The 14,021-nt window shown below is 39.1% G+C and overlaps 1 protein-coding gene across 2 annotated transcripts in view; it reads right to left on the bottom strand.

Moving 5' to 3' along the window:
• Positions 1-9,904, bottom strand: part of slc36a1 (solute carrier family 36 member 1) — a 41,271-nt gene extending 31,367 nt beyond the window's left edge. The window contains exons 1-5 of one of the 2 annotated variants that reach the window (XM_047585238.1): positions 9,676-9,904; positions 6,401-6,508; positions 2,262-2,379; positions 2,085-2,175; positions 1,422-1,510 (exon numbers count right to left, since the gene is read on the bottom strand). In XM_047585238.1, coding sequence (XP_047441194.1) covers positions 1,422-1,510; positions 2,085-2,175; positions 2,262-2,379; positions 6,401-6,437 — 335 coding nt within the window. In that variant the 5' untranslated portion in view covers positions 6,438-6,508; positions 9,676-9,904. Of the gene's footprint in view, positions 1-1,421; positions 1,511-2,084; positions 2,176-2,261; positions 2,380-6,400; positions 6,509-7,376; positions 7,690-9,675 lie in introns of those variants that run through there. The other variant, XM_047585239.1, reaches the window with a different exon arrangement.
• Positions 9,905-14,021: the final 4,117 nt, after the last annotated feature.

Here is a 14,021-nt window from a genome sequence, read left to right on the forward strand (position 1 = left end):
ATGTTATATATTTATATGGATTTTTACATAGAGTAACTTATGATAGAAAGTGAGGAATAGTTAAAAAGGGGTAGGGGTTTCTGTTATTTCTTTGTCTTGTTTTTGGTTCATAATCATTATTTCTTCATTTTTTGTTTGAAATGTTTAAAATAATTTAAATTCAAGACTTGACTGAATGTAATTTAAGACCTACGAAGCAAAATATGCTCGTATTTAAGACTTTTGAGATTATCAAGCCTAAGACTTTTTAAGACTCCATGGAAACCCTTGTGTTTGCGTCTGCACCGAATCTATTTCTGACGGCGGCTTGTCGTCAAAGCTCTTCATTCATGCTCTTGATCTGTTAAATCCTCGTTATCGCGGCAGCGGATCCCGGTGTGAACTGACCAAAGGGCGGGATACACCGTGGACACAACTGAAATCTGATAATGAGCCTGTTAATCTCCTTGCTTGTCTCACACCAGCATGCGTAGAGCACATACCGGGTCATACTTTGTGTTTATGGGAACATTGGGCTCAGTTACATAATCTAATGGTTTAACACTGGAGTGGTGACGGTATTTACAGCACCACTGATAATTAGTTTCAGTGGGTGAACTCTCAGCCAACATATATTGTTGTACTACTGATTGCACAGAGTATATAGGGACTGTTCAAACACGTCATGGTTGACACAGCTAAGAGAACGCACTGTGTGTTTTACTTCATTTGCAAAATTAATGAATGCAGAGACGAAAATTACATAACTGAATCGACTTTTTCCTCCGTCTAGTTCAACCAGAAAAGAAGATAATCCACACACACAGTGTCATGGCAGGTAGAAGTATACCCATTATTTTTGGAGCAAGAATTTGCAGTGGAGGGACATATCCAAATTATTAAAAAAGGCAACTAAGGGGAAAACACGATTATCGGGGCAAAGGCATATAGGGTCAACGCCAAAATGGCCGCCTCAGGAGTAGGCTGTCCGTTCACAAAACACTTGACCATTTTGCTTGTTTGCTTTACGTAGTTACAGTTGCTAGGATGTATATTTGGACAATGGATGTTTGGAAGTGGGGTTTTGTGAGAGGTCAATTATGTGCCGAGGTTTTCATCCTGCGTGTCCACTGAAATATGAACCATAATGAAACTGAAAACAGTGTGTTACCAGCCTCATGGTCTAATAATCGAGTCTTCCTGTATGATTGTTAGGACTGATTCAGTGCTTAGTTAATGCACTGTTTAGCATTTTATATCCTCTACAGGAGTTTTATATTTTCCCTCATTTGGGCTTTTATTCCAGGTCGTGGTAAATCCCAAAAACCGATACAAGGGCTGGACTTGTAATGGTTTCTACAAGATGCTTCATCAGATCAAACAGATGAGACCTGGATGTGTTCAGCTGACATTTTTATTGGTGTGTTTGTTCTTCTACTCACTTTGCACTGAGGTGGTGGGAACATTTCACCAGGAGGCTCATGCAGTGGACTGCAATGACACCCATCACCAGGAGACTGACCGGTCCAAGCTGAACACAGGAAGAAAAGTCAAAGGTTAAAGGTAAAAATGAGTTTGATTAACAGGAGGCAGGTGTAATTAAAGACATAAATGCTCAAATAAGAGCATTTATTTATTGCTCTTGTAATATGGATTAAGAGGCTGCTGCAATAACTAGTTGATAAACTGTTAAATTGGTCCAAAGAAATTATAATAAACTGAATATATCACCATGAGGGTTAGACTTAATATTCCCTTTCAACCTTTAAAAATAATGCAACAAACCAAAGTATAATTAAAACTACCCATTGTCAGTCTAAAAAGCACCTAGCATTTTTAGTTTTACTTTCAAACTGTGCATGAGAACAATAATTATCATGAAATGCAGCACAGCTAGTTTTTAGTGCGTGACTTTTATCATGGATTGACTTGCAGGTTTGTCTGCAGAGAGTTGCACCTGTCGTTGAGACTCATCACTCACAAAAACACGTTACAGACTCTCAGCTATTAAATTACACCTGCGTGACCGTGTCTGTGAACTGCAGCAGAATCTGATTTGTTGCGTCCAGACGTGTCATGTGACGTGGAGGATAAAGATCTCTTACCACCAGCCCTGCGTTCTTCACCGCCAGAGGCAAACCCAGCAGCCCCGTCCCAATGTTCCCCTTCAACAGGTGGATAAGAGTCTGACAAAAACTGGGGGTCAAAAAAAAAAAACACATAAGAACTTTAATTTCTTATTTTAAGTTTTTACCGCTGAGTTTTTGTTCTTTTTTACTTACGAGGTTCCCGTCCTTCCTCCGATCCTCTCGTAGTGACGCTGGGGTCTGGATGGTCCAGAAGGAGGAGACGGACACAGAGCATCCATTTCTGACGGATTGTGGTCTGAGAACAATGAACCTGAGACAAGATTAAAAAAGAACGAGAGGAAACTTTTAAATATAACTTGAATTACACACTGTATGGCAGCGTTAATGGCTCAGCCCACATATTTCACATAAGGGATTTTCAATAAGGGTGGAGATGCTTATTGTAATGAGGTTTATGTTTCATATCTAATATATCTAATCTAAAGTTGTTAGTCGTCCTGGTCCCTATCAGGCTGCTTCATGCATTCTTTTATGTTTTAGGTCAATAATATTAGTTCATATCAAGATTTTAAGTTATAGTCGGACAAGTTAAGAGCTTTCATGGACACGGTCGTCTAGTTTTCTGACTTCTGTAACTTCTGAAAGCCGATAACTCAGATGTGACGTCATCCCCAGTGACGGCTTCTTCCCTCCGAGGTAAATGGAACGAACCAAAAACCTCCAGCAAAAACCTCAGAAGAAGAAGAAACGTGACTAAAGGTAAGATAAGGTGCTTCATTTGTCATTGTACATTTTATTGTACAGCGACAAACCCTAACTAACTACGCTAACTTGAGTCAACAGCTTCAAAACAAACGCTGAAGTTTCCTGGAGACATGCATCAAGTAGAAAATATTCCAGATTTGGCTGAATTACAATCATATGTAAATGCTGAGATATGTAGATGCATTCAGCAACCGTCTATGTGTAACAGAAGAAATGATAATTCAATCATCCAGGGTACAAAAACGAATTCGAGCTGAATCTAGAGGCGCGTGCCACCGTTTACATCGATGTGGAAAACATGCTAACGTCACTGCATCAGAACAACATGTAAAGCAGCCGCTCGGTAGAAATTTGCATTTTGTTCACCTGATGAAAGCAAATCCAATATTAACTGTCCTCTATCTCCACCCGCTCCTGAAATGGAAATATGTGTTCGGCATCAAACCATTTATCTTTTAGGGCTTTTATCTGTCAAAGCCGCGGAGGAAAGAAGCGGAAGTGGAACGATGTGGTGAATCAAATCCTTGTGGAGCCGAGGTGAACAGTCATGAGCGGCAGCTAACGAGAAACATTTAGTTCTCTGTGAGAGGTAAACCAGACAGAGCCTTATCTGCTCATAAAACAATCTCATGACTCTCAGAAAATACTCTGCTCCTCTAAACACAAGCAGCTGACTGTAATAAACACATGACAGCAATTATGTCATTATTTTGAAAAGACATTTGAACGTTGAAGAATTCTGTACATTTTTGTCTTACACTATTCTCTGTTTTAATTATATTTAATTTAATTTATTTATTCTCACAGCAGAAATAAAGCGCTGGACTAGAATAATAAAACAATTAAAAGCAAGAAAAGCAGTAAAGCAATAAAAACAGAAACCCTCTGGAGCCCGAGGCAGCTTAGCCCGTGTTGATTTTAATTTCATCTGTCATGTAATTAATGTGCCTGACCTGATAGTTGGTGGTCATACAGTACATCCTGTAAATATACAATAAAAAATAATAATAATAATAAAAAAAACGTAAATATTTTTACTATTAAAACATTTTAAATATTCTTAATGGAGCTTTTTTAAGGTTCCCGGATGGATATGGACACACACAAAAGTTAAATTAAAAGTAATCAAGTGATCACTAAAGCACTAAAAGCATCAAATAAAAGCTGCGTCTCATTCTGAGTTGGAGGCCAAGGAATAAAAATGGTTATTTTAATGGTTTTATGACGTGTTTTAAACAGATATGGATCATTAAAGTCTAAGTCTAAGGGCCTGATTTACTCAGATCCCACGTATGTTATAGCTTTTAAATTGCACGTGTTGTTTGTTTGCGTGTTACAGGTACTGATACTCGGTACCATAGTGGCCCCGGTGCTAATGCTAACGGTAGCTCCAGGTGTTTCCTTGTTGCAGGTTAAACCAGTCTGCGTTGAAATCCAGCTAAATTTTTGACAAACGTTTTTGTCCTCAGGCATTTTGAAGGTTCACTTCCATCCATGTAGGTGAAAAACTGACAGCAATAGAGCTAAGGGGGCTAAGCTAATTAAAAACTGCTACTGCTGGAGTCAGCATCAATGAGGCACCTGGTATCAGTACCCATCCCTACCTACCTGTGGTGTCATATACAGACTGTGTTTAAATATGTAAACACACAGTGGACGGGTGGAGTCTTTAATGTCTCTTATTACTCTTTAATGAGAAGAGGACCTACAGTCACACCTGGCGGACAAATGTCTACTCACAGTGCGAAGTCAAACACTGTAATGAGACTGAGGCCCACCCATGACTACACAAGTCAAAACAAATATTGGCAATGATGTTGCCCTTTAAAGCACACACAAAATAGTGGCAACTAAAGTCGACTGTGTCCATGAAGAGCTACTATTAGCTGAGAGGCTAAAAAGAGCTACTATTAAGTGAGAGGCTAAAAAGAGCTACTATTAGCTGAGAGCTAGGAGGCTAGGAAGAGCTACTATTAGCTGAGAGGCTAAGAAGAGCTACTAGTGGCTGAGAAGCTAAAAAGAGCTACCATTAGCTGAGAGGCTAAAAAGAGCTACTATTAGCTGAGAGCTAGGAGGCTAGGAAGAGCTACTATTAGCTGAGAGGCTAAGAAGAGCTACTAGTGGCTGAGAAGCTAAAAAGAGCTACTATTAGCTGAGAGCTAGGAGGCTAGGAAGAGCTACTATTAGCTGAGAGGCTAAGAAGAGCTACTAGTGGCTGAGAAGCTAAAAAGAGCTACCATTAGCTGAGAGGCTAAAAAGAGCTACTATTAGCTGAGAGCTAGGAGGCTAGGAAGAGCTACTATTAGCTGAGAGGCTAAGAAGAGCTACTAGTGGCTGAGAAGCTAATAAGAGCTACTATTAGTTGAGAGGCTAAAAAGAGCTACCATTAGCTGAGAGCTAGGAGGCTAGGAAGAGCTACTATTAGCTGAGAGGCTAAGAAAAGCTACCATTAGCTGAGAGTCTAGGAGGCTAGGAAGAGCTACTATTAGCTGAAAGGCTAAAAAGAGCTACTATTAGCTGAGAAGCTAAAAAGAGCTACTATTAGCTGAGAGCTAGGAGGCTAGGAAGAGCTACTATTATCTGAGAGGCTAAGAAGAGCTACTGTTATCTAGGAGGCTAGGAAGAGCTACCATCATCAGGGGGCTAGGAGGCTAGGAAGAACTACTAATAGCTGAGGGGACAGGAAGAGCTACTGTTATGTGGGAGGCTAGGAAGAGCTACTGTTCGCTAGGGGACAAAGAAGGCTACTATTAGCTAAGAGGCTAGGAACAGCTACTATCCGCTGAGAGGCTATGAAGAGCTATCATTAGCTGACAGGCTAAGAGGAGCTACTATTAGCAGAAAGACTAGGAAGAGCTAGGAAGAGCTACTATTAGCTGAAAGAGTAGGAAGAGCTAGGAAGAGCTACTATTAGCTGAAAGGCTAGGAAGAGCTACTATTAGCTGACAGGCGAAGAGGAGCTACTATTAGCAGAAAGACTAGGAAGATCTAGGAAGAGCTACTATTAGCTGAAAGGCTAGGAAGAGCTAGGAAGAGCTACTATTAGCAGAAAGACTAGGAAGATCTAGGAAGAGCTACTATTAGCTGAAAGGCTAGGAAGAGCTAGGAAGAGCTACTATTAGCTGAAAGGCTAGGAAGAGCTAGGAAGAGCTACTATTAGCTGAAAGAGTAGGAAGAGCTAGGAAGAGCTACTATTAGCTGAAAGAGTAGGAAGAGCTAGGAAGAGCTACTATTAGCTGAAAGAGTAGGAAGAGCTAGGAAGAGCTACTATTAGCTGAAAGGCTAGGAAGATCTAGGAAGAGCTACTATTAGCTGAAAGGCTAGGAAGAGCTAGGAAGAGCTACTATTAGCTGAAAGGCTAGGAAGAGCTAGGAAGAGCTACTATTAGCTGAAAGAGTAGGAAGAGCTAGGAAGAGCTACTATTAGCTGAAAGAGTAGGAAGAGCTAGGAAGAGCTACTATTAGCTGAGACAATGGACACATTTCGTCCATGCGATCACACCCATTAAACACTGGTTGTGATCAGATAAACAAATAAAACAGAAAAGCGTGACTGATGTTTTGTACCTTCACCTCGGACGTCTACGTCGCTGGAAGCCATCATGTCGGGTCGGGGGGGTGTCGTCTGTCCCTCACAGATGCTAACGCAGGGAGATCAGCATCGACTAATTCCCACTGGAAAAGAACAGAAACTAGACTCAGCTCCAAACATGAAACAAATAAAATAATCACACACTGGACCTGTTGTTTGTAATCGTGTCTGTTTTAATGTCTGCAAACTGGTGTTTATTATAATGTTAAAAGGTGACGTAAACTCAGTCAGAATCAGAATTACTTTATTAATCCCAATGAGAAATTACTTTTCGTTAGAGCTTATGGAGCCTTTTACTGAGTGAACGTTATCAGAAGCACGATGTGTTTATCAGAGAGTTAGAGGAAGTTCAGTTAAACTGCTAAAGCGTCCGTTGTTCAGTGGAAAAACACAGCGAGGTTGAAAATATCATGAATAAACATGAATATAAAAAAAAATTAACCTGAATTTGTCCTTTTAATGTAATTTTTTATGCAAAAAAAAAAACATGTGGAATTTATTACAGGTTTATGTTCTCAAAAAAATGTTAATTTGCTGCATTGATTGTTATTTCTGTTTTATTTCACAGCAAACTGAATTATTTTTCTGTTTTGCATAATTTGTTGGACAAAATAAAACCTTATTAATGTCAGTTCACACAACTTTTGGCGTCTGTATACACAAAACCATTCTATGTTGGAGCAGCAACAAAACAAATAAAACACGCAGCTCTGTGCATGAACAACAACAACAACAACAAAAAAAAGGATTGACTTTCATTTCCAGTGACAAGTAATTTATAAAGCTTCAATTTCATAAATGCATTAACGTCCTGGTCAGGACACGTTCACCTTCACTGGTTCCGACGATCACAATAAACACAATAACTGCACTCACTGTATGATTATATATCATCTACCGTCTCTCGTGCAGCCTGAAAAAACCAACAATTAAAAGATGTGAATATTTTACCTTTCTTTCTCCTGCATTCGTGCTCTGACAACGTTAGAGGTGAAGTTACATAAGAATAATGTCTGTTCAAATAGACTTTATGACCTGTTGTGAGCTCACACTCCAGGTTTTGCTGCCTTTGCAAATAAAACCATGCGTCAGGAGTTTAACCGTGCACATTAAAGCCGTCGTTCCTTTGAGAGTTCGAACAACAAAATAAAGGTGTTTTTAAAGTAAAACTAAAAATGCTTCTCATGTGTCCAGACAAAGTGAAACTCTAGTAGTTCCTCTCCGCGATGATGAGTCAGTGTTCAGTGCAGGAACAAAGTGTGGCTTCTAAAACCGCCGCCGTGAAACTGCGTGTCCCGATTAAGTGTCAGCATTACCAACAATTCAGCAATTTTTCACAGTGTGTCACGATGAAACCAAGAACCAGAGACATGCAAATAGCACCGGGCGATTTCTACCATCGTTGTACGTTAAGTATCTTATTTTTACCGCTGCTGTTCTCTGTCCTCACAGAGAACAGCATATTTTTATTATATTTTAAGTTCTCCTGTAAATAGCACCTTTTACACTGTTGTGTGTCCAATGTCGTTACACTGTACAATGACAATAAAGTTCATTCTATTCCATCTTTATGTTCTTTACAGACTTGTCAGCAAACGAGAGGCTGCAGCAGCAGCGTTGAAGAACACTGGCTAAACTGAACGCAGTGAAACCTGTAAAACAGAAGAAACTGGAGTTGCACTGCATGTATTGTATTAAAATAACCACATTAGAGCTACGAGTGGCTGATGCGTCTCTCAGCACATCACCAACGCTGGTGTGCGCTCTCCTTCTGTTCTTCTTGGTTTACATTTGTTCCCTGACATCAAGTGTAAACACACTTATCTAGTTGGTTTCTCAAGAGCACATTTCTTTATTTGAACTAACTCTTACCAGCTCATCTGGCCTTTCCAATAAAACAAGGGGTGTTAACGCAACAATAACGCTCATTTCTTTTAATGATGCACAAATTAATGCACAAACTGTTCTTTGGGAAATCGTGAGGCTGCAGCCGGGAAGAAGAAACAAACCTCATTTTTGCAGAAATGGGTAAAGAAAAAGGAGTTTCAGCTTCAAATCCCCACAAACATTTTTCTCTCAACAGCAACAACAACGTTACAATATGTTGAGCGTGAAATGCAACTCGTTGGCCAGATACGCATCTGATACAGAAATTCCTCATCCTTAGTTTGCAACAGAGAGACCTCTGAGTTTATTCTGAAGAATATTCTCGACTGCATTAGTCTTTATGGGGGTTTAACATTAATAATAACATGTATTTGCATAGAGAAAGAATATTTATCCACTCCAACATTAGTAAGAGCATAAAAACATAGAAAACAGCCCTTTAAACTCCATTTAAAACAGTTGAAATGCATTTAATTTGCAATTAATCACGGCTTAACTGTGGACAATGATACAGTTGTTTGGAATTACGCGATAATTGTTGTCAAAATAACAGAAATCATGTTTAAAATCCATTTGTGGTTTCTTTTGTCTGGCTTAAACTCCCAAAGCAAGATAATTAAATTACTTTTTCTCTTCTGAATTCATTTTAAGGTGAATTTACAACCCAATTCAAAAATTTTATTCAATAAAATAAAAGTTGAATGAGTTTTTCTCAGCAACTACGAGTATTGATTCAGTTTAAAATGACCAAAGGCTTTAAAGCTAAAAAACAAACAATAAAAAAAAAAGTGTAAATAATGACCTTTTACACCCAAAGGGCTGCAGGTCGATGTTAAACGTGGATAACATTCACACAGCACATTCCGTGTTTAACCAGAACTAACTCGATCAGCTGATGCTCTTTTTCTCGTTTAATAAAAAAAAGACACGTTTATAGACAAAAACAACAACACAAACCGCAGGTGATCGATAATCCCTTCATTTTAAACCTGCAGATATCTGGCCGGGAGACGCGTCCCGGCGACACCCGATAAGAAACATCACTGTGTGTGTGCGTGATTGAATCAGTTTATCAAATAAATGAGTTTATGATAAACTGCTCCTGGCTCTAAAAAGGCTTTAAATAGGGTCGCGGTAGCCGGAGCTAGTTGGCATTTTACCTCCGGGAAAGAAGGAAAGAAAGACACACAAGGCGGGTCCACACTAACCAGGAAACGAAGCCGAAGTCGGACAATTCTCTTTCTATTCACTGTATCATCACTTATTTTAATGATTAGCGCAGGTTATGTGTAATTTATTAATCTTAAAGTGACGCTAGCTTAGCTTAATGCTATGTGTCATATCTGCTCCGATGCCATCTTACCTCGGAGATACCGTACAGTGTCTCTCCTCCGCTACCTCCTCCTTCTCCTGCTTCACCTCCTTTCTCCTCCTCCTCCCCGGTGTGTGTTGAACCTTATCTGGGTAATAACCTGCGCCGCAGACCTCTTATTTTCGTATCGTTCTCATGTCGGGGGATTGAATCCAGCGCTGCACAGATTGAACGCGAACTAAACAACAGGACTCGGCTCTGGAGTCACGCATGCGCAGAAGGGCCGACTGTTGGTCGTGAATCAGAAGAGCCGGTTCTTGGTCGCGACTCAGAAGAGCCGATTGTTGATCGTGAACCAGAGGAGCCGATTCTTTGGCAGTGATTCAGAAGAGCCTGTTCTTGGTCACGAATCAGAAGAGTCGATTCTTGGTCACGAATCAGAAGAATCGATTCTGATTCTGGGTCATGACTCAGAAGAGTAAACTCTTAGTAGTGAATTACAAGAGCCAGTTATTAGTTGTGAATCAGAAAAAAACGATTCTTGGTCATGATTCATATCATATGTCCCCCATTGACAATTGGTCACTTATGACATGTCAAAGAGAGTCGACTCTCAGAATAGAGCCGGACTTCCCGTGGTCACATGATCCGACCGAAGAACGTGTCGCGTGGTTGCCATGGAGACGGATTATTAGCGTTAACGTTAGTAGCCTAAATTTAATAATAACAAAAAATATATACAATAAATATTTCTACCTTACAAGTAAAGACAAAATAAGTCATTATCTTGTCTAAAAGCTGGAAACACATTCTGAAAATCCTACAGGTTTGTGGCTATATACGAGCAATTTATTTTAAATTATTGTTTCTGTGAAATAACTAATTAAAAATAAAGCTACTACTCTTTATTTATTCTGAGGAACAATGAGCTTCAGTTTCCCGCAAATGTACTCAGGGTAAAGCGGAAGTGAAAGTGCTCAGCATTCGTTTTGAAACTAAAACCCATTTTTATTTTTATTATATTTTATTTATATTTTCTGTGTTCATAATCATAAGTTTGTCGTGTTTCGTAATTAACTCCAAAAAATATGAAATATAAAAATATATATATATTGCGAGATTATTTTTTCCAACCCGGAAGCGGAAGTTGATGTTCCCATTGAAGCTTTTCTCTCAGCTCTACTTCCGACTCAGTCCAAGGGAAAAGTCCACATCTTTTCGAGCACCCGGTTGAAAGACATCGCTTCAGACATGACCGTGAGTTTTCACGAGATTTATTTTATTATTTTTTTTTATTATTTTCTGATGTGAAGTTTGATCTTTTGCACGCAGAAGATAACGTTTATTCTCCGTGTTGCTATCCGGGCTGCAGAAGCTTTCAAACTCCTCATTTCACTGATCAAACTACAGACCACGAACCGGAAAAAATAGATTATGTTCATTGTCCTGGTTCAGTAATAGTGTGAATGGAGGACCACAAATAGTTAACAGTAAGAAATCAGTTCAATAATAGGTTTTATGTCAGTGTAAACGCTGCAGTAGGATAAATGACTACACAATGATTGATGATTTCCCAGTTTATAACATCATATGACTCAGATTGGCACAAGTGTCAAACATACAGATTAAACGCAGGCCAAAAGCAACCCAGGTTTAATTTGGGCCACAGCAGGAATTTGCAAAGGATTTGATAGTACACTAGTTTAGTAAGATTATAAAAAGCTATTAAATATTATTATCTGTATCTGCCCATTTCCTCTAGTCTAAATGATGTTATAGTTCCTTCCATACATACAAATCCATCTGTATAATATGTCTGTAGTACCTCAATCAGTCATTATGTATATTTTACTCACCTGTACATTGGTTCCATCTGTAAATATTGTCCATATGCTATAAAACAACCTGTTATACACTACATGCACTTACTGCACGTCTGGTTAGATGCTAAACTGCATTTTGTTGCTCTGAAACTGTACATGTCCAATGAATCCAATGAAAATAACTACCATCCTTAATTTGTCCACTGTTTTATTCAGAGAAGTGGACAGAACACAACACTGAGACTCAGGACTAAACGGCAGACAGCAATTTCATTTTATTTAAGGATTAGTTTATTAAATGTAAACATTCTCCAAATTTACCTGTTTTCTTTGCACTAAAATAAAGTTGTCACTACCTATATTACTTTTATCTTATATGCTATTATTATTATGGGTCAGGCCCACTTTAGATGAAATTGGACTCTACTCATCTCTACTCAATAAAAAATGTGATTATTTGTTAAACTGGAGAACCAGTCCTCCAATCAGATATTAAGATAAATATTAAGATCTTTGACTAAATATATTAAGGTGTAATGAGAATGAGAACTTAATATAGATGAGGAATGGCACAAAATGTGGGAGATGCACTGTCTGGTAAAAAAGGAAAAAAGTTGCCTCCTGTTGGATAATCAGTGAATGAGTAATTATGTTTCAGCTGGAAACAACCTATTTACCCCCAAATGATGCAATAAGTAGCTTCTATTTTTTAAACAACCACGTGGAAAGAGGCATACTGGTGGTGGAAAAGATGTGGCTGCATCAAGCAGAGAAAACATCTAAGGAGACTGAGGCAGAAACTACTATAACCAGGTTAAGAACTGTCCATCGCTGCATTATTAAAAACTGGAAGGATAGTGGAGAAACCATGTTGGTTGAGGCATCAGGGTAAGAAGAGAGGCAGATGATGCCCCCATCGTGCCTAGTCCCTACTGTACCAGCCTGTGGGGGCAGTACTATGATCTGGGGTTGCAGTAGTTGCTCAGGTCCAGGTTCAGCAACATTCTGCCTAAAGAATTATGTCAGCTGACGGCCTGAATAAACTGAATGACCAGGTTATTTCATCAATCATGCTGCGGCCATATTCCAAGATGACAATGCCAGGATTCATGGGGCTCAAATAGTGAAAGATTGGTCCAGATCATTTTCACCACAGAGTCCAGAGCTGAACCCCGTTGAGAATCTTTGCGACATTGCAGAAGCTTCTTATCGAATCAGTGCCACACTGAATGCTGCTGGAATCAAAGCTAAAGGAGCAGTAATTAAATAACAGAGTGTGTGTGGCCTTTGTTTTTCTAAACAGAAGCACGAGTTTGAGGTGGCGATGACATGCGAGGGATGTTCAGGAGCCGTCACCAGAGTCCTCAACAAGCTGGGAGGTGAGACTGAACAGAACTTTCCTCTGAACTAGAGCAAAAATCAACCATGCACATAAATGGAATTTAAGCTGGAATTTAAATCCATCCCCAAACCACCCAGTGCCACTTGGGGGTTGGGGTCAATAAAAAGTATTCAGCCCACTGTGAATTTTTCCCCTTTTATTGCTTCTATAAATAGTGTCAGGTTTAATATAGTTTGGCTTTTTTCCAGAATTAAGACAACAATAAAAAAACTCATTGTCAAACTGAAAACATGACATTTCTTAGGAAAAATAATAATAGAGACACATGCTTTTCTTTACCTTTATTGAGAGCAACCTCTTTTCCAATGGTGAACCAATTACAAACAACCCATCGGTACAATATACAATACAATATAAACATAAAACAAGGCAAGTCATAAAGGAATCTAAAAAGTACATGTACACTAAGAGTTCATGGAGTCCATGATATTATGTTTGAACTGACATTTGGGATATTAGGAGCCAATGGATTGTGAGTGCCAGTGGAGTAATTTAATAGCTTGTAAGTTGGTTAGATAAACAGGTAGTTTATGAAGGAGGACCTTATAAATAAACAGTAAACAATGCTGTTCTCTTCTCAGAGCCAATGAAGTCCAGGTGACATGTTGGTTCAGTTGGCAGTGAAGCGTCATGAACCCATAACCAGTAATAAATCGAATTGCCTCATGATAAACTGTCCCCAGTGTGTTTTTAGTGTAGCAGGAGAAGCATGTAAATGACATCTCTGTAGTAAAATACTGATATAAAGGTAGCATGTACTATTTGCTTCCCACAGTAATGAGGAAGGCAAGATTTCTTTATGTAAAACAACGCTAATGAAGGCTTCAGTTTGTTGAAAAGTTCTGATACACGTTGCTTAAAAGTCAACTTGTCACCAATCCATGACCAGGTACATATAGGAGGAAACCCGTCCCAAAGACGTTCCATCAGAAGTAGTTATGGACTCAACGGAAAGCTTTTATGTGATAATCATATATTTTCAGTTAGCGTGGATTTAACACAAGAGTCATGTGCCAGATCAACTGAGGGGGTAGTTGAGTATATTACTGAGTCATCTGCGTACAGATGAATTAAGCTGCTTTAAATACCAACATTAGAATCATTAATATATAAAGCAGTGGTCCTAACACAGACCCTTGTGGCACACCGTTACAGACATTTAAAAAGTGCGA

The sequence above is a fragment of the Mugil cephalus genome, chromosome 5, assembly GCF_022458985.1.
Source record: "Mugil cephalus isolate CIBA_MC_2020 chromosome 5, CIBA_Mcephalus_1.1, whole genome shotgun sequence".
In the NCBI taxonomy this organism is placed as follows: domain Eukaryota; kingdom Metazoa; phylum Chordata; class Actinopteri; order Mugiliformes; family Mugilidae; genus Mugil; species Mugil cephalus.